The following is a 25,672-nucleotide window of genomic DNA, read 5'->3' as shown; positions in this document are numbered from 1 at the left end:
ATTAGTTTTGAATTGTAAATTCATGGCATGCCTGATGGCATGTATTTCATTTCAGATATCAAATCAGTGAATGAACGGCTACAAACCACGTTTATTTACTTACTACTAGTTTCGAATTAATTGTATTTACTTTACTGTATAACTATTTTTTATTCAATGTGCAGCAGTTTCTATGCAGTAATTGTTGTTTTAAAGTGCTTTATAAATAAAGTTGAGTTGAGGATCTTAGTACTGTAAATCAAAATTTGTTTCATCTATAGTTTATAGTGAGAGAAAACAAAGCAAGTCATTGATGTTGTTGTAGTCTGTCTCCCTGTGCCCTGGGACTGACTGGTGATCAGTCCAGGATGTTATCCGCCTTCCTCCCAAAGTCGGCTGGGATACGCTCATGCTCCCTGCCACCCTGAACAGGAAAAGTCATGTAGAAAAGAGGATGGATGGAAGAAAAACAAACTTCAACCCAAGTATTTGAAAAAAGGAAAAGGACTGGCAATGTTCCTCCATGACTAGACGCCAGTGGAAGTGATGGCGCACTGACTCAGTAAGGGATCCACTATGTGAGTCAGTGTTGAGTCACTCCATCATTGCTTTAGGAACTCATATAAAAATAAAAAACGCATTTGAAGATTAGGACAAGGGGGTCAACATTGCCAGGTAATATTTATAAAGGCAAAAATGTATATAATGAAACAGTTAACAGATAAAACAGTCTAACAGCGAGTGTGCTAACATCTACAATGGACTGATTAACATGAATATAAAAACATGTGTTTAAGTGGGTGGGTGCTAAAAGCGCAATGATATGTAGAATGCTAATTTTTTGCTTAAAAAATAAAATAAAATGAAAAGTTGAGCCTAACATGAATTTTTTCCCACCAACACTGAGTCGTACCACAAAGAACAAAGTCTAAAAAGTCAACGAACTTTAGTAAAAAATATATATATATATAAATAATTGTGGTCAGTGACTATTCCCTTATGAGCATTTGTGGTAATTTCCTTGTGGTACGTCTCCGCTTTATCCAAAGTGATTGACAGGTACTTTGGTGATCTTGTGGTCCTTCTCAATATGAATGAAACCACAACAGAATGTTCATGGATTCACAAAATGGGGGGAAATACTTTTGATCCCAATATGGTATTATTTGAATAATTGAATGATGAATGAGCAATTGAACTCAAACCCCCCAAATTGCTTCCTTTTCTGTGGTCTCGCCCAAAAAGATGCCTCGATTTTCTTGCCAATGACTTTGAAAAAGGGTTGGAAACTATATAATGTATGTATGCAAGATTTATTTTTCCTTCTTTTGTTATATAGATCAGCGATTCTCAACTTTCAAGGATCCTCAGGCTCTCAATAGGGTTGAGGTCAGGAGATGTTGTCCTTGTATATAAACTGCTCAAGCTTCATTTGCAAATCTAATCTTAATATATCGTCTTTGGTAGTCACGTCAATGACTTCACATAGAATTTTTTTTTATAATATCACACGAGCAAAAAATTAAATAAAAAAATCACACATTCTGGATGCCAACTTTTTTTATTTATTGTGCTGAATAAAACGCAGTGAATATCTATAAAGACTTTTAGCAAGCGAGTAAAAATTGTAGTGTAATCCAAGACAGGATGTGGATAGGGAAAACAATAACAAAAAACAAGTTAAGATACTTAGACGTTAGATGCAGTGGAAGAAAAAAACAGAGAGCTTGGAAAAATCCAACCACGTGCCTCCGTGCTTCTACTACACAATAAAAGTTACAAGTTCACTTGAGGTGAATAGAAAAACAGTCGTATAAAATAAACATTTCAAGATGTTCACCCAATGCTCTCCCTGGATGTCAAAACAGTATTTAGGTTTGAGATTGAGGTAAAAACAGGCCTATAGAGAGGTAGTAATGTGTATCTGATTGTACTAGAATATAAAGGTTATGACGAGTATTTTTTTTTTTAAGACTCCCAGATCTGAAAGTTCATCCTCAGTGGCTTCAACAATCATCTCAGTCAAACGAAGGCAGCCTTGACAAAACATTCGCTGCAAACACTGGTCATTTTTGGGTTAGCCGCAAAGCTGAAGCACCTCCTGTGTAAAAATACCTTTTAACTCATTCACTGCCATCGACGGCTATAGACGTCAAAAATGTATTTGAACTATTTGTATTAGTTTCACATTTTTTCCACTTTTGTTAACAAGAGTATGAAAACCTAGAAAAAATGTATTGTATGTTTAGAACAGATGTAACATTTGTGATTAATCGTGAGTTAACTATTGAAGTCATGCGATTAATTACAATTTAAAAAATGTAATTGTCTGACGCCCCTAATTTTTTAATAATATTTTCCTTTTTGTTTAATTACTTAATTATTTAAACTCAAGATTAATCACAAATGTTATGTCTGTTCTATATGTGCACTACATTTTTTCCTAGGTTTTCATACTCTTGTTAACAACAACAAAAGTGAAACTAATATAAATAGTTCAAATGAATTTTTGACGTCTATAGCCGTCAATGGCAGTGAATGAGTTAATGTCATATGTGTACAAACAACTTCACGTCAATAAATCAGGGGTGACTTCCTTGGTGTTTTCAAATTCATTGGCATTTGTTTCATTTGTCCTACACCAAGCTTTAGACAGTGTCACATTTGTGGTGAGAATAATCAAATGAAAAGATCAATGCAGCTCCTCTGAGGATCTACCTCCGGCCTTGGGTGAAAAATGGTACAATAACACGTCCCCAAGTAAAAATCAATCCCGTATACATCTGGTTTAACTATATGACAAAACAAGAGACAAAAAAATCACATTTGCGTACACGAGACACCTAATCAAGTATACCATCTAATTAAAAACAAGAAAACATAGCCATGAATACAATATACAATATCTGAAAGCCACTTAAAAGTGAGAAATGTACTGAGATTAGAAAAAGCACTTTCAAATGAGGAGCTTCTGCAGTCCTGATATTTACTGCTGATTATTAACTCATTCACTGCCATTGACGGCTATGGACGTCAAAAATTCATTTGAACTATTTCTATTAGTTTAAAATTTGTTCCCACTTTTGTTAACAAGAGTATGAAAACTTAGGAAAAAAATGTATTGCACATTTAGAACAGATAGAAAATGTGTGATTAATCATGAGTTAACTATTGAAGTCATACAATTAATTAAAAAAAAATTAAGAATATTTTTTTTTCTTTTTTCAACAAAAAAAAGGATTATTAAAAAAAATGTCTAGGTTTTCATACTTTTGTTAACAAAAGTGGGAAAAAATGATAAACTAATAGAAATAGTTCAAAAGATTTTTTTTACCTTTATAGACGTCAACGGCAGTGAATGAGTTAACATCATTCAGCATGGCTCATACTGAAAGTAAACCGACATGACCAAAGCTGGAGGTAGTGAGGTGATTAGTCCATTATTAGCAGATACTTTTGAGGTATTCTTCATCCATACTGTAGGTAGTACAATCGGGAAAAGAAAAAAAACAGCCCTACCCATTCGGAAAAAACAAAAAAAACATTCAAGTTAACTATTGTCCCAGTTTGTCGATGAGGAAAAATATGTTGCATTATCGTAGATATAAAGTAACATTGAAGTAAATTAGAGAGAATAAATGAACAATAGCTGCTTTTGGGTTTTAAGTATATAAAAACAGACCACTAACTTTTTTTTTTCTTCCAAGCAATCGCTCAAGAAGCAAATGTCAGGAAGCAAAAATGTAGACAGAACAGAATTCATCCATTCGCGGATTTGTTTTTTGTTTTGATTTTTTTTCTTAGCATATTCTCAGTTATTCACATTTTTTGTGCTAAGGTCAGATCCATGTCTAATATCAAAATATTTTGGCGCCCACTTACACAAAAGTAGTGCTTTGACATTATTTTGTGGCATCTATAGGCAATTACAAACCAATTATTGATCCAATACGACCCTATAAAATCCCTTAATGCGTTCAAAAGAAAAATAATTGTATTCAACAGAATATATATATTTTTTAGAAATTCGAACAATGCATAAGAAAACCACACCAAATTTCTGGATGTTGAAATATCGTCTCTTAAGTTGTAACAGCCGCAAACCTGACTTGAGCTTCTTCATCGATCACTCCGCCATGCACCTGATCGAAACAAAACAGTTGCAGGCCAAATGCGGTTTCTTCACAAGAAGAACATCAACAAGCATGACCTCGCTTTGAAAATACAGTATCACAAACGTGAACGCGCACTGCCTTCCCCGTGCGTCGCTTTGAGTGTGTCGGAGGTAGTTTTGAAAAACCGTCGAGAAGGCGCCGCACGTCAGTGACCACAAAGCACTGACGTACAAGCAGGTTGATTTCCACGCCAGGCTACCCCTTGCGTGTTACAGTGTGAGATGAGATGTCCGATGCCACGCTGCCAACTAAAAATCAAGGTCGCGTGTGTTCTGAGGTAATGCGTGTTGTGTTTTTATGAGGTTGTTTGGCGAGGCAGACCATCTGAGGATATATCTTTGCAGCGCCACATTGAACAACGGAGGTTTTAAAGCTATGTTGAGCTGGATGCAAGCAACTTAAGCCATTAACGCAGTGGTTCTTAACCTGGGTTCGATCGGACCCTCGGCGCTTCGGTGAGTCGGTCTCAGGGGTTCGGCAGAGGTCAGGACGCTCACTTGTGCTGCAGGGAAATTGTTGCGCTTACTCGTCAACTTGTAGCTGTTGTGACGGTTCACCAGTAAACAAAACATATTTTATTTTACAATAAAGAAGAGTTTGGTGAATGCGCCAAAGAAATTGGTGGGGTTCAGTACCTCCAACAAGGTTAAGAACCACAGCATTAATGAATAAACGATACAGTAGTCGGATGCAAGCAAGTTTGGTTGTGGCGTAAATGACCGAACCGGAGGTTTGTGATTCCACCAAGAACAGGGCAACTAAAACAAAAAAGCATGTCTGAGGTTGTGGCAATACTTGAGACCAGAAGTCAAAATTAAAGCTTTAAAAAAAATATGTGAGGCATATAAGAATTTTAAGAATTACGTGCTTGATTGTATTTATCGAGTCACAGAAACGTTCTTTTAGACGAATAAGTTGTTGGATAGGTTGTAAATGATCAACTTCCCAATTTGAAGTCTATGCCCAAATTTGGTCATTTCATATTTGTTCATAACTTGAGACTACTGGTATGTCCGCTGGTGGTTCTGGTGTATTTATAAATTATGAACCAGTCTAAAGTTTTTAATTGCTTAATAACTAAACCATTTTTAATAACTCAAAAATAATACTTTAGGACACATGAGGATTCTGCCCGACTGCGTCAATATACATTTTAAAATGTAATAAAGTAAGAATTTTCTTTGGGGATTAAAATTAGCATACATTAGAATAGCATGTTCTGTTGAACTGCATAATAGGTACATTTTTCTTTTAGTAAGTTGCACGTATAATGATAATCAGGCAGAATTGAGCATTTTTTCCTCATTACTGATCAGTCAATAGCTCAAAAGATTATCGTGACCGATTATCCTGGAGTGGGCCAAGTGGGTTAAGAATGATCGTGAAGATTAAACCTGTTTAATATTTATGATTACAAATTTCAGCCGAGTTGGCGTCAAGTATTTATGAATTTTGTGGTTCGCGATAATGTAAGGTGTTAGTCTTTTAGAAACCTGAGCAAATAATAGTAGCAAGCTTGGTTGATTAAAAAAAAAAAAAACTGCCCTGAGGAAGAAGTGTCTTCCTGTCCTTGGTGGTCACGCATCAGTTTGCGTCAGGCGTAGGTGGCTTTAATATTTGTACAATGCATTTCTCAGAGGCAAAAAAAATTGTTTCAGAGACTGATAAGAGCGGCCACATCACCAACTGCGACAAAGGTGTGTATGCATGTTGTGGAAATTGGAAGAGAAACATGTTTTGCCTGCTTAGTGGCAGGTTTCTGCATCCAGCATCCAATGACAAAGTGAAAATACTGGACATGGACCGAAAAAAAACAAAAAACATAAAATGACGTGGAAAATATAAAAAAAAATAAGTGGTCAAGGTAGTCTTTTCCCTTTGAAAGACCTGACAGCTGAATGAGGTAGAGGTTTCATGGTATGGAAGCTTAATCTTCCTCCGGGGACTCCCCAGCCTCTTCTTCCTCCTCCTCCTCCTCCTCTTCCTCCTCTTCTTCTTCCTGTCAAAGAACAAGACAGGCAGTTACAGAATAACATAACATAAATGAGGTAAAGGCAACAGATTAGTTTGAAAAGGTGCATCATTTAGAAAAGATTCAGATACAATATAAAAAGTCGATCAGTTTGCCATTGGAATGTTCTTTTTATGAACAGAAAAAAAATTATAATTGAAAAAGAGATTTTTTTTATTTTTTTGCGGGGAGGGATTTTAAGACCACATCGTCCATCTCTGGCAGGAAGCAACCAAATAAATTTTATTTCCAATCTCCAACTTGTGTCATACAAGGGCAGCTTTTTTTTTTTTTGTCGAGAGCATACCGTAGCGGAAATAACACACTCCCTACTCGGATGAGATGAATTTCATTTTCCACATGGCTTCATGTTATATGGAGAGGCTAACTGGCACAATTTACAACCTTCTTCCTTTCCCAGGCCACGGGAGTGAAAGCCATTGAGCGGCCGAAGCGTTTTCTGAAACGTGCAGCTCCGCTTCCATTCATTAGCGCTTGCAGACGGCGGCCTTTAAGGGCCTGCTAAATGCTACCATGTGTGATGAGGGCAAACCAGAACAAGAGAGGGAAAAGTAGTGTGGATTTTGGGGGGGGCAACAACACCACAAAAGAACCTTGAATCATATTGGACCGCCAAGCACAAACTTGACAAAGAATATTGCAGGCAAGCAAGGTGAAAGTGTGAATTCTGATTCAGAACCTAAGACCTGTTAAAGGAAACTGATTTCTTGTATACTGTCAAGTAAAAAAAAAATTATGAGCAGCCTATTAAAAAAAAAAAATCGGAGTGTATCTCACATGTTGAATACATCTTTTCCGCACACTAGATCTAGATCCTGTCTATGTTATTTTGCATTGTTTGTTAGCATTAAGCTAAATACGTCGTAAGTAGGGATGCACGATTATATTGTGGCTCAAGTTGTGCCCAACTCCTCAACCCCTCCCCTCTCCTATGGTGGTGTTGCATATTTGTGACGTCATAATGCGCACGACCTGGTGTTCCCAGAAGATGCATCATGGCGACAGGGCAGTCGCCAGTGTGGGCTTTCTTTTCTGTATTGCATTTTTAAAACATGACTGTTTTGTTTTGGCAAACTCAAAATGAGTTACTGGTTGTCTTTGAAGCAGAGATATCAATACAATGCTGCTTCATGGTTCTTTACACAATGTTTCAATGTATTTGTACACGTTAGGATTTGAAAGTATATTTGTATTTGTAAGTTCATTTTGCAAAAAAATTATTGGCACTTCCTAAATTATTAGTTTATCGGTATTGGCATTATCGTGCATCCCTAGTTGTCAAAAAAAAAAGCGTATTGCCCCACTGTAACTATGCTATGAACATTTCTGACAGAGACTCTCCACGCTTCGCTTTTCAGCCACAGTTCGATATGTTTTAAATATAGGGACAAAAGCCCCCAAAAAAGCCATCGGAAAATATATATATATATGAAAAAAAAGTTTTTGTACTATATTACTTCCCAGCACTGATAAAGAGTAAAGCTAGCTTCCAGATGCATCAATGCTACCCCACCCTTCACACCGCAATGAAATGGTTTTGAGGTTTTGCTCCAGCCGGGCGTTGTTTGGGCTGAGATAAAACAGCCTATCAAAGTGGGTGAGCTGAAGGACAGTTTTATGGTTTGCAGCTCTCCGGGCCTCACGGCACCTCCCAACGACTTCAAGCCCTGTTCCCACAGAGCCACAAATCAGAGGTGAGTTATGCAAAAGTGGCCTGTACCAGCAAACACAGGGAGCTCGGTAGATTCCTGGACAGTGAGGGCATGCTGGGGGGGGGGGGGGGGGGGGGGGGGCTGTGTCGTGTTTCACTCATTCTACCATTCTACTTCCATTGGCCCTCTAATACTCCAACACAAGGCATTACTCACAATTATATACATTACATCTGCACGTGTGGAGGAAAAAGAGAATTTTTTTTTTTGTCTTGTGTGGTGAATTTGGGTTTCAAACAGAGAACTCATTCAGCCTCTAAAATGCACGTCATCCTGAATTGACTTTTCTGAACAAAGTGAAGGTTGACCAGTTTACATATACCAATCAATACAATACATACATTAAATACCTGAAGTTGTAGTTTTGAAAAACAGTTACTGAGTGCACGTGCACGATAATGAGGATTTCTTACCTGAACAGGCTTTTTCTGGACGACTTGCTGCGGCTGCAAGAAAGCAGAAAAGACACACGTTACCGCTATATAACGTCGAATAAAAACTGTTCCAATTCTCAAAACCAGACTTGAATACTGAAAGTTGTAGTTTTGAAGCACCTTTTTTTAGTCTAATTAGGACTTTATCAGTATCTTCCTTAGTTGCCTCATACAGTAAACGCAGAGAGCTTTATCAGTCAGTATGTGCCTGGGTGGCAAGAAGGAAGCCTTTTCTTACGAAGAAACACATCCAACCCCGCTACGTTTTGCAAAAACATACACGAAGTCCCCCCATGCAGTCAAGGAAAACGTTTTATGACCTGATGTTTTGTGGCCAAGTCAAGCTCATTTTTGCTTTCCACCCCCTTAAGGTATATTTTGTTCCAAATGGCAATCAATTTTGGCACAAAATCTCTACAAAATCACTACAAAGCTGAAAATGAAGAACTTTGACGTTTACATTGTAGCATTGTAGCATGATTCAACAAAGCATGTAGCATTGTAGCGTGATTCAACAAAGTAATAGCTTAAGGGTGACAATCAACAAAAACGTGCCATTTAACAGTGGTTACAGCTGATTCATATCCACTCCCGCTGTATCAACCAGTCAACCAAAAGAAATATAAACTGACCGATAATAAAACGCTAACAATTTTACAGGGTGTATCTCAAGGCGAGCCTGAGTTTTATGGCTGAGGGCAAAGAGCCAAAAGAAGCAGCTACCCACCACAAGGGCATTACGAGCTCCAAGGGAATGTTGGCGGATGACATACACGATATAGAATGCAGCTGCCCTCCACACTCCATTGACATTGAGACCATTGAGAGGCAAATTGAGTCTGGATGAATGTCTTATCCGGATTGACAGCGGTAAGCGCTACGTATAGCGTATGAATGGAACATTCCTGGGGAAGTAATACAGTATAGACAGTTGAACGCCGTTTTTTACTATACACATGGTATCTGATGATACAAATTTACAACTAATTTAAGGCATCATCTACATGACAGTGAATGTTCTATTGCTCAATCCTAGTTTTTTCATTCAGCTTTTCTATCAGGTTTTGAGGGATTGCATATACACCAATGTAGTGTAAGGGATGTCCTAAGCCGTCCCAAAATCTTCACAGGAAGTAGCATGAGAGCAAGCGAACAGCTGAGCAGCCCGGCCGCTCTGAGAATGTAAAGAGAACATGGAGAGTATCCTGTGCTTGTAATCCAGGCCAGCTGCAGCCCCCCCGACATCGAGATCACTTTTAGCAGCTGGTGTGTTTTGGACCAGCTGGAATGCCAAGAGGCTAAAACACAGCTAACGGAGTTGATGCCAACACCGGATGTGTAACACAAGCAAGGTGCAAAAACACAGCGGTTCCAAGTTGGAAGTCTTATCACCTACTGTTTAATGGTCTCATGCTTCCACAATGCTTAAAAATAATTCAGCACAGATAAAAGTGAGTGCATCTGTCAGTGGATTAAACGAGAAGATATATATCACATCATTAATCGTTCTTTTCTTTGTTTTTTGAAAATATGCCTTTAAATCACCTAAAATCTTACCCACATTAACTCATTTGCTCCCAGATGTTAAATGTTTTAACTGTCCCAAAAACGTATTTATACGTTTTAATGGGTTTTTGGGGGGTGTTTTTTTAATGCTAGAGCATACAGAAGCCTTTGATGCAGCCTCTCAACTGGACAAAACGGTTGAAGAAATGGTAGTTAACAGCAGAGTAGAAGAGATCAACCAGGGCCATGTTGAAAACAAGCTGATTTACCTACAGTTCTTAGCAGATTTGTGAATAATTTATCTATATTCTAATGCTAATTGCCGCAAAACGTAAACAGACAGAAATATACAGTTTTTTCCTAATGAAAGAAGAGACTCTAATCTTTTGGTAGGTTCAATTTTTTTTATAGCAATAGAACACAATATTCTGTGGGCCTTGCGAAATCAGTCAAAATCCAGTAAAACAGCCAGGAGCGAGGGAGATTGCTTCAGTGAAAATGGCTGGGAGTCTATGAAGTAAGACGAAGAATGGACGACCTCACTGTGACGTTCTGCTTGTCCCTTTACAGGTTGCCACATGCAGTTACTCGCACGATCCTTCTGGGCACGGTTACGCAATAATATAAATAATATAGACGCAAGAATTCTCTGTGGTTGTTTTGTTGAAAGTCGTATAAAAGTAACAGTGGAGCTTATTCTATTTCTATTTCTACGACTTGTACCTTTTTTTTTAACAGTTTTACACAGCACATGAATTTGTCAAATGATCCCTAATAACGGTGTATAACAAATAAATTAAAAAAATCGACACCCTTTCGGCACAGACTGCTCTCTCTCCCAGAGCCCCAGCTAAGACCCCCCCCCCCCCAAAAAAAAGAGAAATCACCGCATTGTCTTTCACTTGCTGCGGCGGCTTTTTGATGTTGCCCAGCTCTGACACTATGAATCACTCGTAGGCCCCAGCAGCTGCTCAGTCGTACAAGTGATTCGGGAGACAGCTTGAGGCGTAGCACGAGGGCAGCCCATTCAAAGGAATGTTGGGTGAGAATGACTCAAAAGGGGAGTGCGGTTGGGACCCCTTTCTCGGCTGAAACACAATCCCCGTCTGCTGCTCGAAGAATGCGAGCTCTCCTCCTGGGCTTCTCACCCACCCAGAAGTCCCAACCGATCAAAGGGAAAAGCCTTCACTCCCCAGAAAGTACACTGCACAGGCCACCATTCATAAGAGACTCAAGGCCAGTCAGCTTGCTCCCCATCTTCTCCTTTGTGTCCAAATGTTTTAGCCTCTACTTGACTCATTAAGAAATGTACACACACACACACACACACACACACAAATGGTGTGATCGCTTTATACCAGTAAGATACAAGAATGTTTGTCAGAAAATAGCTTGACTAGATCAGAATGAACAAAACACAGAGCACCAATTGTGGAAACATGGATTTGATCCCTAAATCTAGTCTCCCAATTATGGGTGTCAGGCGATTAAAAATGTTGATCGTAATGAACTCATTCACTGCCATTGACGGCTATAAACGTCAAAAATTCATTTGAACTATTTCTATTCGTTTAACATTTTTTTCCACTTTTGTTAAAAATCTAGATTTTTTTTTTATTGTACATTTAGTTTTGTACATAAAATTTGTGATTAATCGCGAGTTAACTAGTGAAGTAATGCAATTAATTACGATTAAAAACTTTAATCGCTTGATGCTCCGAATTGTAAATAATAATTTATTTATTTATTTATTCACTGCTGTTGAAGGTTATAAATGTCAATTAGTCAATTAGTAAAAAAATAGTTAACCTTTTTTTTTTCCACTTTTGTTAACGAGTATGAAACCCTAGAATTTTTTTGTTGTACATTTAGAACGTATAGAATTTGTGATTAATCGAGTTAACTAATGAAGTCATGTGATTAATTACAATAAAAAAATAATCGCCTCTTGCCCCTAATTTTTAACAATCAATTTTTTAAAATAAATTTATGGCAGTAAATGAGTTAATTGCATGACTTCAATTTCTGTTTTATATATATAATATGGTTGCATCTTTTTGTCATTGATACAGTCATGTCATAATAATTCATACAATTGAGTTAAAATTAAAAAGATGTACTGTACTATAAAAAAAAAAGAGTGTGATATTGATTTGTGTTGAGGTCATTTTTCTGCCACCAGATGGCATAATTGCTTTTGTAAGATGTTGGTGACAGCTCAGTGCATTTTTCTTTTCATAATAAGAGCTATCTAATACATTTTAAAAAGTAACCTGTAAAATTCTGCACATTTTTAAAATTGTTAAATACAACTTGACCCCAGTCTCCACAAATATATGCATTGTTATTAAATTTATTACTGCTCAATTTTGGACATGTCTGCTTGCTTTGCAACTGGAATTCCCCCAGTACAGGCTTTCCAAGTAAGGGCCGGTCATAAATCGCGCATAAAAGAAATTTGTGGCATTTAAGCAACTTTAAATTAACTCAAAATTAACGCACTAATGTTGACACCCCTACTCCCATTATAATTTTTTTTTAATATATATATATATTTTTTTTTTAAGTGATATCAAACATCCCGAGTAACTTTGAATGAACTTGCCAGTATTATAAATGTGTCAATTCCTTCAAAGGTATATGTCTCATGATTCATTACATATTTCACTATACTTCAAATATCGATTCGACACACTTGCATCTTTTAAATCAAAAAAACGATGTTCTAGTTCAAATCGTTTTTTGTTCCATGCTTACTACTTCCCCATTTCTGTCTTATAACAATACTAAAATGATGAGACAAAATCTAACCGTGCATTGCATATAAACAACATGCAGACCTGCGGCCTTTTAGCCCCGTTCCCGCGCCGAGGTCTTTGCAGAGGTTTTCATTCTCCCTTAAGATAGGAGCTGCTGTTTGCTCTAGTTAACCGTTACTGAGCCCGCTAACCTTTGCACCTCCTTTGAAGCCCGGCGGATAATTGGAGCAGCGAGGTTCAACCTCCACAAACACACACGGCTTGCATGGCTGAAACGGCTGTAATGGGATATGCATCAGACGGACCGCAATGTAGTGGAGGAGGCTGTTAAAATCTGGAATGCTTGACATTTAAATAGTTAAAGTTTAACAACTGTGCCTAATAAAGCACTTTGCCTAGGTGAACATTTTACTTCTGTGGCGGGTTGGTGGAACACTTAGGAATAATCACCGTCTGCCCGGAGATACAACAGATAAAATTGCGACAATTAAACGAAGAAAAACGGTTCGATGCATGTGGCAATAGATTTTTGGGTTGTGTGTGTGTGTGTGGGAAGGTTTTCATTTGCTGAAAACCTTACTCGATGAAACATTTGTACTCAAGCAAAAGGATTTCTCGTGAATGTTTTATCTATGTTGAACTGCGGGAAGGAGCTTCATATAGTCAGGCCATAGCTTTGTCTAATAGAATAAAAGTGTTATTCTTCCGATTAATTGATTAATCAGATAAAAGTGATTTTGTATTTAACAACAAAATGTGCATGTGAGGTGCAGGCATATCGTTGTCCACTTGGGGTCACCGTAGTCACATTCCGCACTATATCTGTTGTGTAGCTGGTGAGTGACGTGGGAGTCAGGGCTATGAATAGCGAATTTGTTATTTCTCAGAGGGAAACGTTTTTTTTTAAAAATCCAACTTGGAAAAGCTTTCCCTGAGTTTTTCCGACCATATCCAAACCCTCCTCCACATGCAAGCGAAAGAGATACGCTATCAGCAGCTTCCTCATTGACCAAACATTTTAGTAAACATTGGCAATGTAAAGCTCAGGTCGTCGTGGCGACACAGGTAAGCACACAGCTGCAGTTCAAACAGACATTTGCCGGATTTACCACGGCCACGCGAACACGCCAAGGTAACGTGACGCCAAATGGACCAATCACGCACGCACCCATTGAACACAGAGCAGCGTATATGTTTTGTGAACATTGCTGGAAATGCTATCCATTTGTGAAGTTGCCTCTCTCCCACAACGGTTGAACATGCTGCTGACCCGTTGACGCCACCCACTGTCCCGACAACCAGAGTTATGAATTGCACCTATCAGGGTCCGGCGATTAGGGGGAATTTGCCGAAGGGCCCTTTGTCGAGCAAAAAACTGTCTGTCGTTGTAAGGAATGTGGAAAATTCCTCGCAGACAAGCAGCCTTTTGTTTGGAAGGTTTTTTTTGGGGGGCTGTTGAAGGAAAGAAAGGCACAGACAAATTGGACTGGCTCCATTTAGGAGCCTCTGCTGTTTGAAGTGAAATCTGTTCCCAGAGTATCTGGGTAAAGGGGGGGGGGGGGAAATAGGAGGTAAAAGGCAATGCAACAAATGTTTCTCTTTTTTGTTTGTTTGTTTACAGCAGTGGTTCTTGATTTGATTTTATTTTACGGCAAGTACCACTTTAATTTTTTTTTACTTAGCTCTTCAAGTACCGCCTAGGCCTAAATTTTCATTATTGAAGTTTTAACATTAACACTGTGCTTAAATATAGCACAGTTCTAGAAAATATATACCGGTAATTAAAATGTTTTTTCACATAAACATGAAAAATTGCACCTAAATAAAAAGTACGATATCAAACATTTCTTAGGGTGCAAAATGATTGTGCTGAAAAGTTAAATACAACTGAACTGCACGGTACTGCAATTTGAGAACGTGGGTTTACAGGATTTTTTACACTCTCGCTTGTTCGACCCGAGTTGCACGTGTTATGAATTAACCTGTCTTGCTGAAACGGCTCACTTCCTGCCTCGTAATAGCACCGGCGCAAGTACGCTAATGGCAAGAAAGTCTGTATCTATTTTAAGGAATTTTAACAAAAGAAGCGGTATTGTGAGGAGAGGTAGGGGTCGCGGGGGGTCGGGGGGTGGGAAGCATACAGGACACCCCGGGACAGCTGTGGAGCTTCCTGTGTAAAACAAACAGTCGGTGAGCTAAGTGCCCTCCCTCCGCAAACGCACTACTTAATGTTTATTTGTAGATTGTGTTAAACAAGGATCATTACAACAAGGAACATTTTGAGCTAATCTAAATATTGAGGAGTGGTTACAAATTGGTTTGTGTGATACTGCGTGGACGACGGCCCAAAATTCCAGGGGGAATTCCAGAGAGTTTGAAGTGTTTGCCAGGTTTTTGCAGTTGCCCAACTTTCCTCATCCCACCGTGCAAGAGGAATAAAAAGAGAATCCAACTATTAGCATATAACAACGCTGTTTTGGTGTGAAATGATTCAATTCGTCCACAGTCAGCAGAAGGAAAAAGAGCTGGGTGACCTGTGGAAATCCACTAATGTCCTCGGAGACCTCCTAATACCGGGACAAAGGTCTCTAGTGGCTGGAATTCAGCTCCTCTGCAGTCAAAAATGGAGGAAGGTGGGGGGTTGGAGAATGTAGGGAATGAGGCAAGGTCTCTAACCACTGACACCCCCTTCACCCAATCCACTCACAAACTCCTTTCAGCGTGTGTGATCTCTGGGGACTCTTTTTCTCGCCCTTACAGAAACCCAGAGGGGACTCGTGTGGTCTAGTAGCACCCATCTAAAATGTACTTAAGATTCATGGACTGACGAGAGTGTATAAAAGGCAAAACATCAACTAAAAGTTTTTTTTCTTTTTCTCTAGATACAATCAGTGAGCTAAAATAGTCCATTTGATCTCTGTTGATAACCAAAACAGCAGCACTGGAGCACAGAAACTGCCTCCCAGGTGAGGTATTATGGAGCCAGATCGTTTTGGCAATTTTGGGGTGGAGCGGTAAGCACATTGCCTGTACTCAACTCATTGTACTAAAGTAACATATTGCCACCATTCATAAAAACACACACCGCACACTGCGACTGAATGAACAAGAAGTCTCCTTAAGTCATTTCTGTGCAAAGACTAGCTCTGCAAATAGTGATAAATAGCGTCCCTCAATATACATTTGCAAAGACAGCACCTTGCTTTGGCCCTTCCCTTCACCGGTTACTTCTCATTTAAAAGTCAAATCTTCCTAAGAATTGACACACTGTGCAGCCGAGGACCGGCCCACTGACACACATGTTGACGTGGAGAGAAACATTTCAAGTCTGCGTGCACAAGCAGCTCCTGTGCTGGCCTGCTGTAATAAAAAATAAATAAAATAAAATAAAAATACACACATAGTTACATCACCTGTCCAAGATTTTGTATCGGTGCACCACAATCAAAAAATGAAATGCCGATGTTAGCGTTGTAGCGTGTATTCCCCACAGGTGTGACGCCGCTGCACTATGCACAGCAATATCGCCACTCGAAAATAGCGGGTTGGCCAAAAAATCAATTCTCATTTAGTATGATTCAGAATCGATTTTAAATGTCCCCAAATCGATTTTATTAAAATTATTTTATACCGTCTTCCCTTTGTTTGTGTGTGCCTTAATTGGGAGCGCTGCTCATGTTGTACCTGATTTGTCCACTTAGGGTCAGTGTGGTTCCACGCGGTCTGATACACTGTTAAGTTGTAGCCACATTAGAGAATAGAAGGAAAAAGTCACGATCAAGTTATTCCAATAAAAGTTGGGGTTTTTTGCAGCGTGGAGCCGGTTTTTTTTAGGGATAAAAGTGCCGCGAGTAGCGCACTAATTAGCATTAGCGAGTCAGACTGGAGTAGATCATTACGATTCCTTGAACATCTTTAAAGTGAAGCAAAAATCATTGTCAATCAAATAATTTTGAATCAAAAATCTTTCTAATCGAAAATCGATTCTGAATCGAATCGCAGGCCCAAAAATCGGAATAGAATCCAATCGTGAGACATTCAAAGATTCCCACCCCTACTAGACTGTGACCACGCCAATAAGTGTAAATCTTACACTTTTCAAACTGTTACTTTACTTCTTCTTTTTACACTTAACCAGCGTTACTCCAACACAGCATGGTGTTAAAAATCTACACTGGTAAACACTGAGCGGTGTTGAAAGTACTCTACACTAGTGTTAGTGTCAAACATTTAATTCTGCCAAACTACACTGAACTCTGGTGTTTAAACACTTATGGGTGTGTTGCACTAGTGTCAGTGTTAAACAATTTAACTCCAACTACACGTTACTCTGGTAAATAGTATTTATATAGCGCTTTTCCTCCTTACAAGGCCCTCAAAGCGCTTTACATTTTGACTACTGATGACACGGCATCAGGAGGGAACTGGGGGTGGATCTGTGGATCTCACTCTCGCTTCATCTATCCTTCCTTACTTTCCCCAGTCTTTCCTTTGGTCTCTTGAGGTCTCCCTAATTTGTTGTTTGATGTTTCTGGGGTTGGTGAAAGATTCTGGTTGATAACCCGGCGGGTAGTAGGTGATGTCTGGTCGGTGCTGGATTTCACTTTTCTTTGATCCTTCCTCGGGTCTCCTGACTACTTCACAACTCTAGCTGGATTCTGAAGTATTCGGTTTAGGTGAACGGTATGGTATTTTTTTATAGGTTTTAGGTGAATTAATGAGCACATGCACATACAAAAAAAAAAGAGGGGGAAAAGAGAAATAAAAAGTAAAAAACTGGGGGTGCATGTATCTTGCTCAAGGATACTTTGACACACTGGCCTGGGATCAAACCCACACTCTCAGGGTTGCGAGACGACCACTACACACTGATCCACGCCGCCCCAACAACAGCAACTGGATGTATCGTTATTGAAATGTCGAAAAAATTGGAAAGTCTCCACCGGAAATGAGGGTGTGGTCAATTTAACACTTAAGGTCGTGCTATTCAGGTTACACACAACTTCCACCCCAACCCTCAAGGAAACTTACTCTGACAGTGTTCAAATAACGCTGCATAACACTGTCATTTAACACTGACTGATTTGCTGTGTTGACGCTGCCCATCAAATAATACCCATCCATTTTGCATAGCCCTTGTTCAGGGTTCACATGTAAGCTGAAGCTTTTCCTAGCTGACTTATCAGTCAGCTATGTAAGACGTTACATTGCCAGTGATCCAAGGAGATATTAGTCACACCGCATTTTGAACACGGGAATTTATTCCAAAACTGAGCATGACTCAGACGGTGGCCAAATGAATGCTTAAAATAGTCAGACTTCGATGCGCCACAGTCCTGACTCACTCCAGCATCAGATCAGAATCAGATATCCTGTCAAGAAACCACAGACAGCGAGTTGAGAATTTCCTAAAACAGCTGTTTGGTCACAATACGACATTTCTAACACAAGCGCTGCTTTCCGCGCGCTGATTGTCGCTGAGGGCTCTCCGGAGCTGCTGGCCAAATGCCAGGAAGTGCTGCTCATCACCTCGGCCTCTTCACTCGCTTCTCCAAAACGCTTGGCACTTGCCCGCCGGTGTCTGACCCAAAGCCAAGAGCAGCAAAGCCGCGCAGTTTGGAAGTTTTCACCCTCGCCGCTTTCACACTCCATCAACTCCCCCCTCTACACGCGCTCGCGCCAAAGCACTTGCGCTTCCTCTCCCATTCAGCCGGTCATTTCCGCAGGGTTGCATGTGGGGCGTATTAGTCTCACAGTAGCCCCCATTGAGAGTTTGCGCGGTCACAGAAAAGAGGAGATGGGTACGAGCGCGAGTATGAGCGTGTCCTGGGTGTGAGTAACTTCAGATGTGACTGCGGAGAATCGAGCACAAAGAAGCAGCTGTGTGTGGAAGGAAGCGGGATGCGGAGAGGAACTGGCCCACTGGTGGAAAGGAAAGCTGGCCACAAAGTCAGACGAGTGATGAAGAGAAACCTTACAAATACATACGGTGCATTTCCTACTTGGCATGATTCGATTCAAGGCTCAGAAAACATTAGGCTGCAGGTCATGGTCCTCGGAAGAAAACGTCTGACTCATTTCCCATGTCCAAGCATGAGTCAAGGTTCAATCATCCTCTAATGGTCACGTTTTAGCATAACGAAAGGAGTCAACCTACCCGACGCAATAGTAAGGACTAAATCCCTCGAAAAACTTCAGACGCAGAACCTCTCGACTTTGAGGCAGACGTGTTTATCACTCCTCCACCTTCGCTGATGCTTTGACCCGAAAAATCAGGTACCAAGTGTATGTGTAAGTCTACGCTCTAAAAACAGTTGGGTCAAAAATGGACCAATCCAAGTCAATTTGACCCAACTTTGTAGGGGTGTGAATTGCCTAGTACCTGGCAATTCTATTCGTATCACGATTCGATTTCATACCGATTAATCCCAATACGAATCTATAAATTGATTATTGTGATTTATTTATTTTTTCCTCAAATTTAGAAATTACTAATCAGTAAACTTGTACACTGTAAAATTTGTATGAAAATGCATTTATTTATCTGAAAATTCAGGCTTATAACGGAGCCACTGCATTTAACAAACAGGTTGCGGTCCGTTTCATGTTTGAACAGCACTGAAATAAAATATTAAGGCTTAATGTTCCATTAATATAACATTCTTCCATGCTTAATGTGTGAATCCTAACCCTAAGTAAGATGTTTTGTTGAATATTCCCATAAAAAATGGATGTTTAAAAATCGATTCGGCCGCATATCGAAGAATGCGCGCTGTAATATCGCGATATATTGCCGAATCTATTTTTTCTAACACCCGCTACAACTTTGGGTCAAGAAATGTGTCTTTTAAATATTGCATTCTAAAAACAGTCAAAAGTAACCCAATTATGGATCACAAATTGACCAATCCACTTTATGGGTCAATTTGACCCAGTTTTTTGGGTTGTTTTATACAAAATTACCCTTTTTTTTTACCCAAATAAAGGATCTAACCAATATACTTTTTTTTTTTTTTTACGCTGAAAGACCCATTTGGTTGGTCAAATAGACCCAAGTAGAGGATCAGTCAATTTTTGACCCATAGTGACACTGTTTTTAGAGTGTGGCCAAATCCTTTACTTGGGTAAAAAAAAATTGGGTCATTTCGTTTATAACAACTCAAAACGTTGGGTCAAGTTGAAGTGGATCGGTCATTTTTCATCCATAATTGGGTTACTTTTGAGCCAACTGTTTTTAAAGTGTACAATGGAGCGTTTTGGGAAAAGGGATCTTTTTGAGGGCACATTGCCCTCCATCAGCTTTGACATCAACAGAGGAAGCAGAAGCTTCCTTGTGCAATTGAGCACCTGCACAAAGAGGCAATAAAGAGAGGCAGCGGAAAAGGAAGTTGAAATATGGTCCAGGAGTCAAAAAAAACAATCCAAATCTCCTTTACCACCCGACTCAATACACCTAAAAGATTTACTAGGCCTCGGTCTATAATTACGCTTGATTTTCCCAATAAAGAATTATTCAAAGAAGCAATTTACTTTGTACTTTTCCACCATTTACATTTACCAGTATATAGATTTAACATAATCAAATGCATTGTGGCTGCTACACTAAACAACACACAAAAAATCCCAGCGCTGACATGTGATCCATCTTGGTTGAAAACAGTAAAAGATTTTCCAAGAACTGCAGACAAGACCGGGCAAGCGCATAACAAGCATATCACTCTTGCATTTCATTGAAGCAAGACATTGGATTTGAATGCCTTCAATCTTTTGGCCTTTTTATTAGTTGTAATAACTACCATTCCTTTAAACAATCTCTACAGGTTAGCGGCTGCTTCAAAGCCTTCTGTATGCTATAGCATTTAAAAAAAAAACACGTTTAAAACGTATAAATACGTTTTTGGGACTATGTCAATATTTAAAATAGAACATTTGTATACGTTTTTGGGAGCAAATGAGTTAATAGTCGAGTAATCGTTTGGAACCAACAGTAGTTGTTCAGTCATCATACAAAGTATGAAATAAACACTGATTAAGGGGGGGGGGGAGAATTCGCAATACACTTTAATGCTAAATTAAATGAGTATGATTAGTCGATTCATCGATTGAACAATTGATAGATTAATCGATACAAAAAATATTCGATAGTGACAGCACTACTGCAGTTGGACAAAGATTCAAATGGAGGCGCATCAACACATTGTCTTCATCATGGCATCTTTTAGGCGCCTGACTTGCTCCCGAAATCCCGATTGCACAGCACTGCACGGCCAGCTAAGATCTATGAAAAATAAATTGGTGGCCTATAGCGAAGCAGTTCTATATACAGGCAGCCACTCAAAGTCAGCACCTTTGCGTTGTCAAACGCTTATCTAAAGAGCAGACTGTCTGCAGTGGATGTCAAGGCCAGAGCGTGGGCGTTGAAGCGGAGGTGCATGTACCTGGGACATGCGGGGCACCAGCAGACACCACTACAAAGAAAGCACTGCGGCAAACTTCAACCGCTCGTTATCAGTTCAGTCCAATGGTTCAGTGGCGGCCTTGCAGCTGTGTTGAGAAACTGATTTGCTGGGCTTGTTGCTTGGGAATGAACTTCCTCACTTGGCTCATCCAAACATTTTCACAAACAACTGTCCTCTGGCAAGTTTTTTTTTTGGGGGGGGGGGGGGGTATGGTCCCTCTATATCGTTAAGATAAACGTATTTTTCAGTATGTTGAGCCCCGGGAAACCCCCAGAGGAGAGCAGTGGCGGACAAAATGTATGCGGAATCTAGTCAACATGTACACAGTCCATCTCCGCACACCCTTCCTGGTGGCACCTCTGACTCCATTTCCTTGCGCTATCAATCACACCTGTCACTTTGGTGCTGATAAACGCTGAGACCTTCAAGCTGTCAGACGCATTATTTCAGTTTTCCTGTGGTCAGGCTGGAGGGTAAACATTTTCTTTGACTGATAAGGGCAACATTAAGGGGGGATCTCCTTGAACACGTTTAGGTGACGCATTGAGGTGACATAATCACATTTAGTCATTTCTCAAGATGTATTAAAAGCAGGCGGCAAACCTACAAGGGGGGATCCCGGTGGGTAACAAAAAAAAAGGCTTTTCAATGACAGGAAGTGAATGTGTGGTAATAAAATCATTCGCTTGAAGTGTCTCTCTTCTTTCTTTCTCGGACGTTTTCATCTATTGGTTGCTAGAACCTGCACTCTAAAAACTGTTGGGTCAAATGTAACCCAATCTAGATCAAAATGGGACCAACCCGGATCATTTTGTACAAAGCAACACAGAATTTTGGGTCAAATTGACCCAACTAGATTGAAGACTATAAAAACCAGTTGGGTCAAAAATAACCCGATATGGGCCAAAAAGCGACAGACCCAACTTTTGGGGGTTTTCCATTTAGCACAATTTTTTCATCAAAACGGGATCGACCCGCTACTTGGGGTCAGTTTGAACAAAGCAACCCAGAATGTTGGGTCAAATTGACCCAACTAGAGTGCAGATTCTAAAAACAGTTGGGTCAAAAAAAAAAAATCCAATATCATCAAAAAGTGACTGACTCGACGTTTTGGGTTTTTCATTTAGCACAATTTTTTCATCAAAACGGGATCGACCCGCTACTTGGGGTCAGTTTGACCCAACTTTCTGTATCATTTTGTACAAAGCAACCCAGAATGTTGGGTCAAATTGACTCAACTAGAGTGTAGACTCTAAAAACAGTTGGGTAAAAAATAACCGAATATGGGTCCAAAAGTGACTGACTTAACTTTTTGGGGTTTTCATTTAACACAATTATTTTTTTTTTTCATCAAAACGGGATCCACCGGCTACTTGGGTTAATTTGACCCAACTTTCTGGGTTGCTTTATACAAAATGACTCTAAAATCGGTTTGGTCAAAATTTACCCAGTATGGGTCAAAAAGGCACCGAACTAACTTTTTGGGGTTTTCATTTATCATCTTTTTTTTGGGGGGGGGGGGGGTCAAACCGGACCAACCCACTCTTGGGTCAACTTTCTGGGGTGCTTTGTACAAAATAACCCAGAAAGTTGAGTCAAATTGACCCAAGTAGCGGGTCGGTCTCATTTTGACCCAAATTGGGTTATATTTACCTTAACTGTTTTTAGAGTGTGTATTGAAGAGGTATTAACGCACACCTGACTTATTGCAAGTTCGGGGCTCTAAATCTGATTCTCAAATTGATACCTTTGATACTTCCATACAAAAGGAACACAGTGGAAAGTAACTAAACCACTGAGATCCTGTCTAAATGTGAATCCTAATACTTTTTCTTCCACCTGGGTAAGTGCATCATGAGTAAGCTCGGTGACACGCTTCTCAGCCTGCCTGGAGACATAATGGCAAAGCGTAAACGGTGTCATGTGTTGAGCTATTTCACCTCCACAAACAGCCAGTCAATAAATTATACAGAGCAATTGTTACAAAACAGTCATGGCGAAATGAAAATGTGGATGAGAAATCGAATGATATAGTGCAGCACGAGAATGCGAGCCGACTGACGATTTTGAAAGGGAAGCTTTTAGTTCGACTTACCCATTTCCTGGGTCGCCCCCTGCGTCTTTTCTCCCCAGTCGCTTCAACTTTCTGTGAGCACAGGAATTGGTTGAGACTGTGAGATGTGCAATTGAAGAATGAACATAAATGGAGGATAGTAATATTAATAATCATTTTTCACTCGTATGCAAATTGGCTGCATCAAAGTTAGAATTGTGTCAAAAACACGTGGATGTGACACTCCCATTTTAGGGAAATAGTATTTTTGTATCACGGCGTTCCATTACCCACGAGTGACTAGTCTGTATATTGCAATCCCAGACCTGCTACATTTTTAATGTGGACAATTGATGGTCAAAAGGAAAGATAATACCGTGTTCAATTAATCATCAGTGTGTTTTATATGGCTGAGCAGAGATGCAGAAAATGTTTCCAGCAGCTCATATTCAAATTCATATCATTACCATACAAAATGAGATCATATTTTTTGCAAGCATATTAAACATGGCAATTATATGCTCTATGTTGTCAAATCGATTAATGACCCGACAACTGATTAATCGATTCATTGTTTAAGTATTTAGTCGACTGTTTGGTTCATCTGTGGGTGAAGATTTGAGTTAGATTCAACTGAGATTTTTCAAAAACTTATATTTTTTAGCAATTACATTCCAATTCATTACTATCGAGATTATTGATGAAAAGTCTGATTGTCACACTCACACGGCAACATATCATGGATGTGCGTGTCATTCAGGTGTTGGAACGCACCTTCTGTGCTGCCTTCGAGGGGCCCTTGTTCTTACTTCCTTTGGGGCGGCCCCTTGGTCGCTTGGGGACGGGCTCTCCGCTCGGCTCCTGGGGGGGAAAAGGGAGGGGTATGACATGAGTGTGGAGAACAGGAAACAAAAAAGCGGGGAGCCCCCCAACCCCCCCAACACACACCCTCCCACACACACACACAACTTCCCCACCTCAACTCACACCACACACGCACAGTGGGCAACCCCTCTTGTGTGGGTTCCTTTTCAAGCATGTGCTCATTTGCTGGTGGTGGTCCCCCATTTGGTCACCGCTTTATGGTTCAAGAGCGACGCACACAAAGCTTGCGAGTGTGTGTAACAATCGCGTGCATGTGTGGGCTGACACCAGGGAAGTGTTTTATTCCCTCTCATTGTGCACTTTTACTTATTTCTAACAAAGCCTGTCTCAATATGAACCGCGTATACAGTAACTGACGTAAATAACGGACGCTCATCTGGAATACATGGAAAAGGTGACCGTTTGTTCATTGCATGTATAAATAGTGCCTGAATGCATTCGTCTTTTGCACATTTCGGAATTGCTGCAGTATTTCACACTTTGTATTGCTGTGAATATATAGCTGCACATTGCACATTTTGTATTTCTTAAATGTGCATTTATTGACAAAAAATTTGTTGCAAATTCCTATTGTATCCCTGGCCAGTAAATATGATTCAAATTATAAGACGGATTGTGTTTTAGGTATGAAATAATGCTGGAAAAGTGACTCAATAGTGGATTTTACACAGATGCATCGTGCACGTGTTCAAAACTGTCCGACTTGTTACACTGTTTCGGGTTCAAATCATGGATGTCTCTAATTAAACCTCCCAGAATGGAAATAGGCCTTTTTTTTTCTTTCTTTTTTTTTTACACAAACATGATAACACGAGTCAAGTTACACACACACACACCGCAATCATTTACAACTGTGCTTGTTTTTTTATTTAGAATAAATTAATGTACTTTAATTTAAGAGGGAAAATGTCGATCGATTGTTGTTATGTTTGTATTAGGACAGAAATGAACTTATACTGACTTTTTGTAGTTTCCTCGGTCGCCCCGGTCTCCTCTTTTGGGGCTCCGCGGCCCCTGCGGGCTCCTGAGAGCTCTCGCCGGCCTCGTCCCCGCGTCCGCTCATGCTTCCCGGTGGATTCTCCGTTCCAAAAAAAAAAAAAAAAGTAGTAGATTTTGTTCTCCAGTTAGCGGCTTTTAACGATTAGTGAGGGAGAGCCTGGAAGTTTAGGTACACGGTGAGACCCAGGGGGCTCAGCGGGACACCCGAGTCCGCGACGCCGGCGGAGAAGCGACTCAACTCGGCTTATAAGGCACCGCGGCACCGGGGTAGACCGAGTAGCAGCGGCGAGGCGTGACAGCTCGGCACGGACCGTCTGAGAAGCATACTAACCGCATCCACGGCCCACTCGAGAGAAAAAAAAACGCTCAATGAGGATGAGGTTAAAAAAAAAAAAAAAAAAAAGGGAGGGGGGGGGAGGACGAAATCACCTCTCCCGTGGGTGGACGCACAGGGCAGAAGGGGGAGGGGTGAAGGGGGGGTCTGGGGTTGGGCCAGAGAAAACACGCCAGACGGATTCCTGGCGGTGGGCCAGACGTGACAGACCGCATTTATGAATTAAATTCACATTTTCACACGTTTCAATGGAATTCGACCACTGGACGGCCATTGAGAGGAAAGTTCCTTTCTCAATGGTGGCCTGATGATATCAGCTCGACATGGTGGGGGATCATTGAGGAG

At 40.1% G+C, this 25,672-nt stretch overlaps 1 protein-coding gene across 2 annotated transcripts; it reads right to left on the bottom strand.

The window, feature by feature from the left end:
* Window positions 1–1,521: 1,521 nt before the first annotated feature.
* Window positions 1,522–25,349, bottom strand: hmga2 (high mobility group AT-hook 2). Of its 2 annotated transcripts, XR_015090418.1 has the most exons (6): window positions 24,956–25,349; window positions 23,884–23,970; window positions 23,152–23,202; window positions 8,312–8,344; window positions 3,348–6,153; window positions 1,522–2,982 (listed from the first exon to the last, which is right to left on the bottom strand). XR_015090418.1 is itself a non-coding variant. In XM_086058166.1 (5 exons), exons 1-5 carry the CDS (start codon window positions 25,055–25,057, stop codon window positions 6,082–6,084), a joined length of 345 nt encoding a protein of 114 aa, XP_085914292.1. In that variant the 5' UTR covers window positions 25,058–25,349; the 3' UTR covers window positions 1,522–6,081. The 2 variants fall into 2 exon arrangements, 1 of the variants encoding a protein (XP_085914292.1); XM_086058166.1 differs by having other exon boundaries at window positions 1,522–6,153.
* Window positions 25,350–25,672: the final 323 nt, after the last annotated feature.

The sequence above is a fragment of the Leptonotus elevatus genome, chromosome 17 (genome assembly GCF_054856555.1).
Source record: "Leptonotus elevatus isolate MCC_2025b chromosome 17, RoL_Lele_1.0, whole genome shotgun sequence".
NCBI classification, from domain to species: Eukaryota; Metazoa; Chordata; class Actinopteri; order Syngnathiformes; family Syngnathidae; genus Leptonotus; species Leptonotus elevatus.
This window is presented reverse-complemented; position numbering and strand designations above follow the sequence as displayed.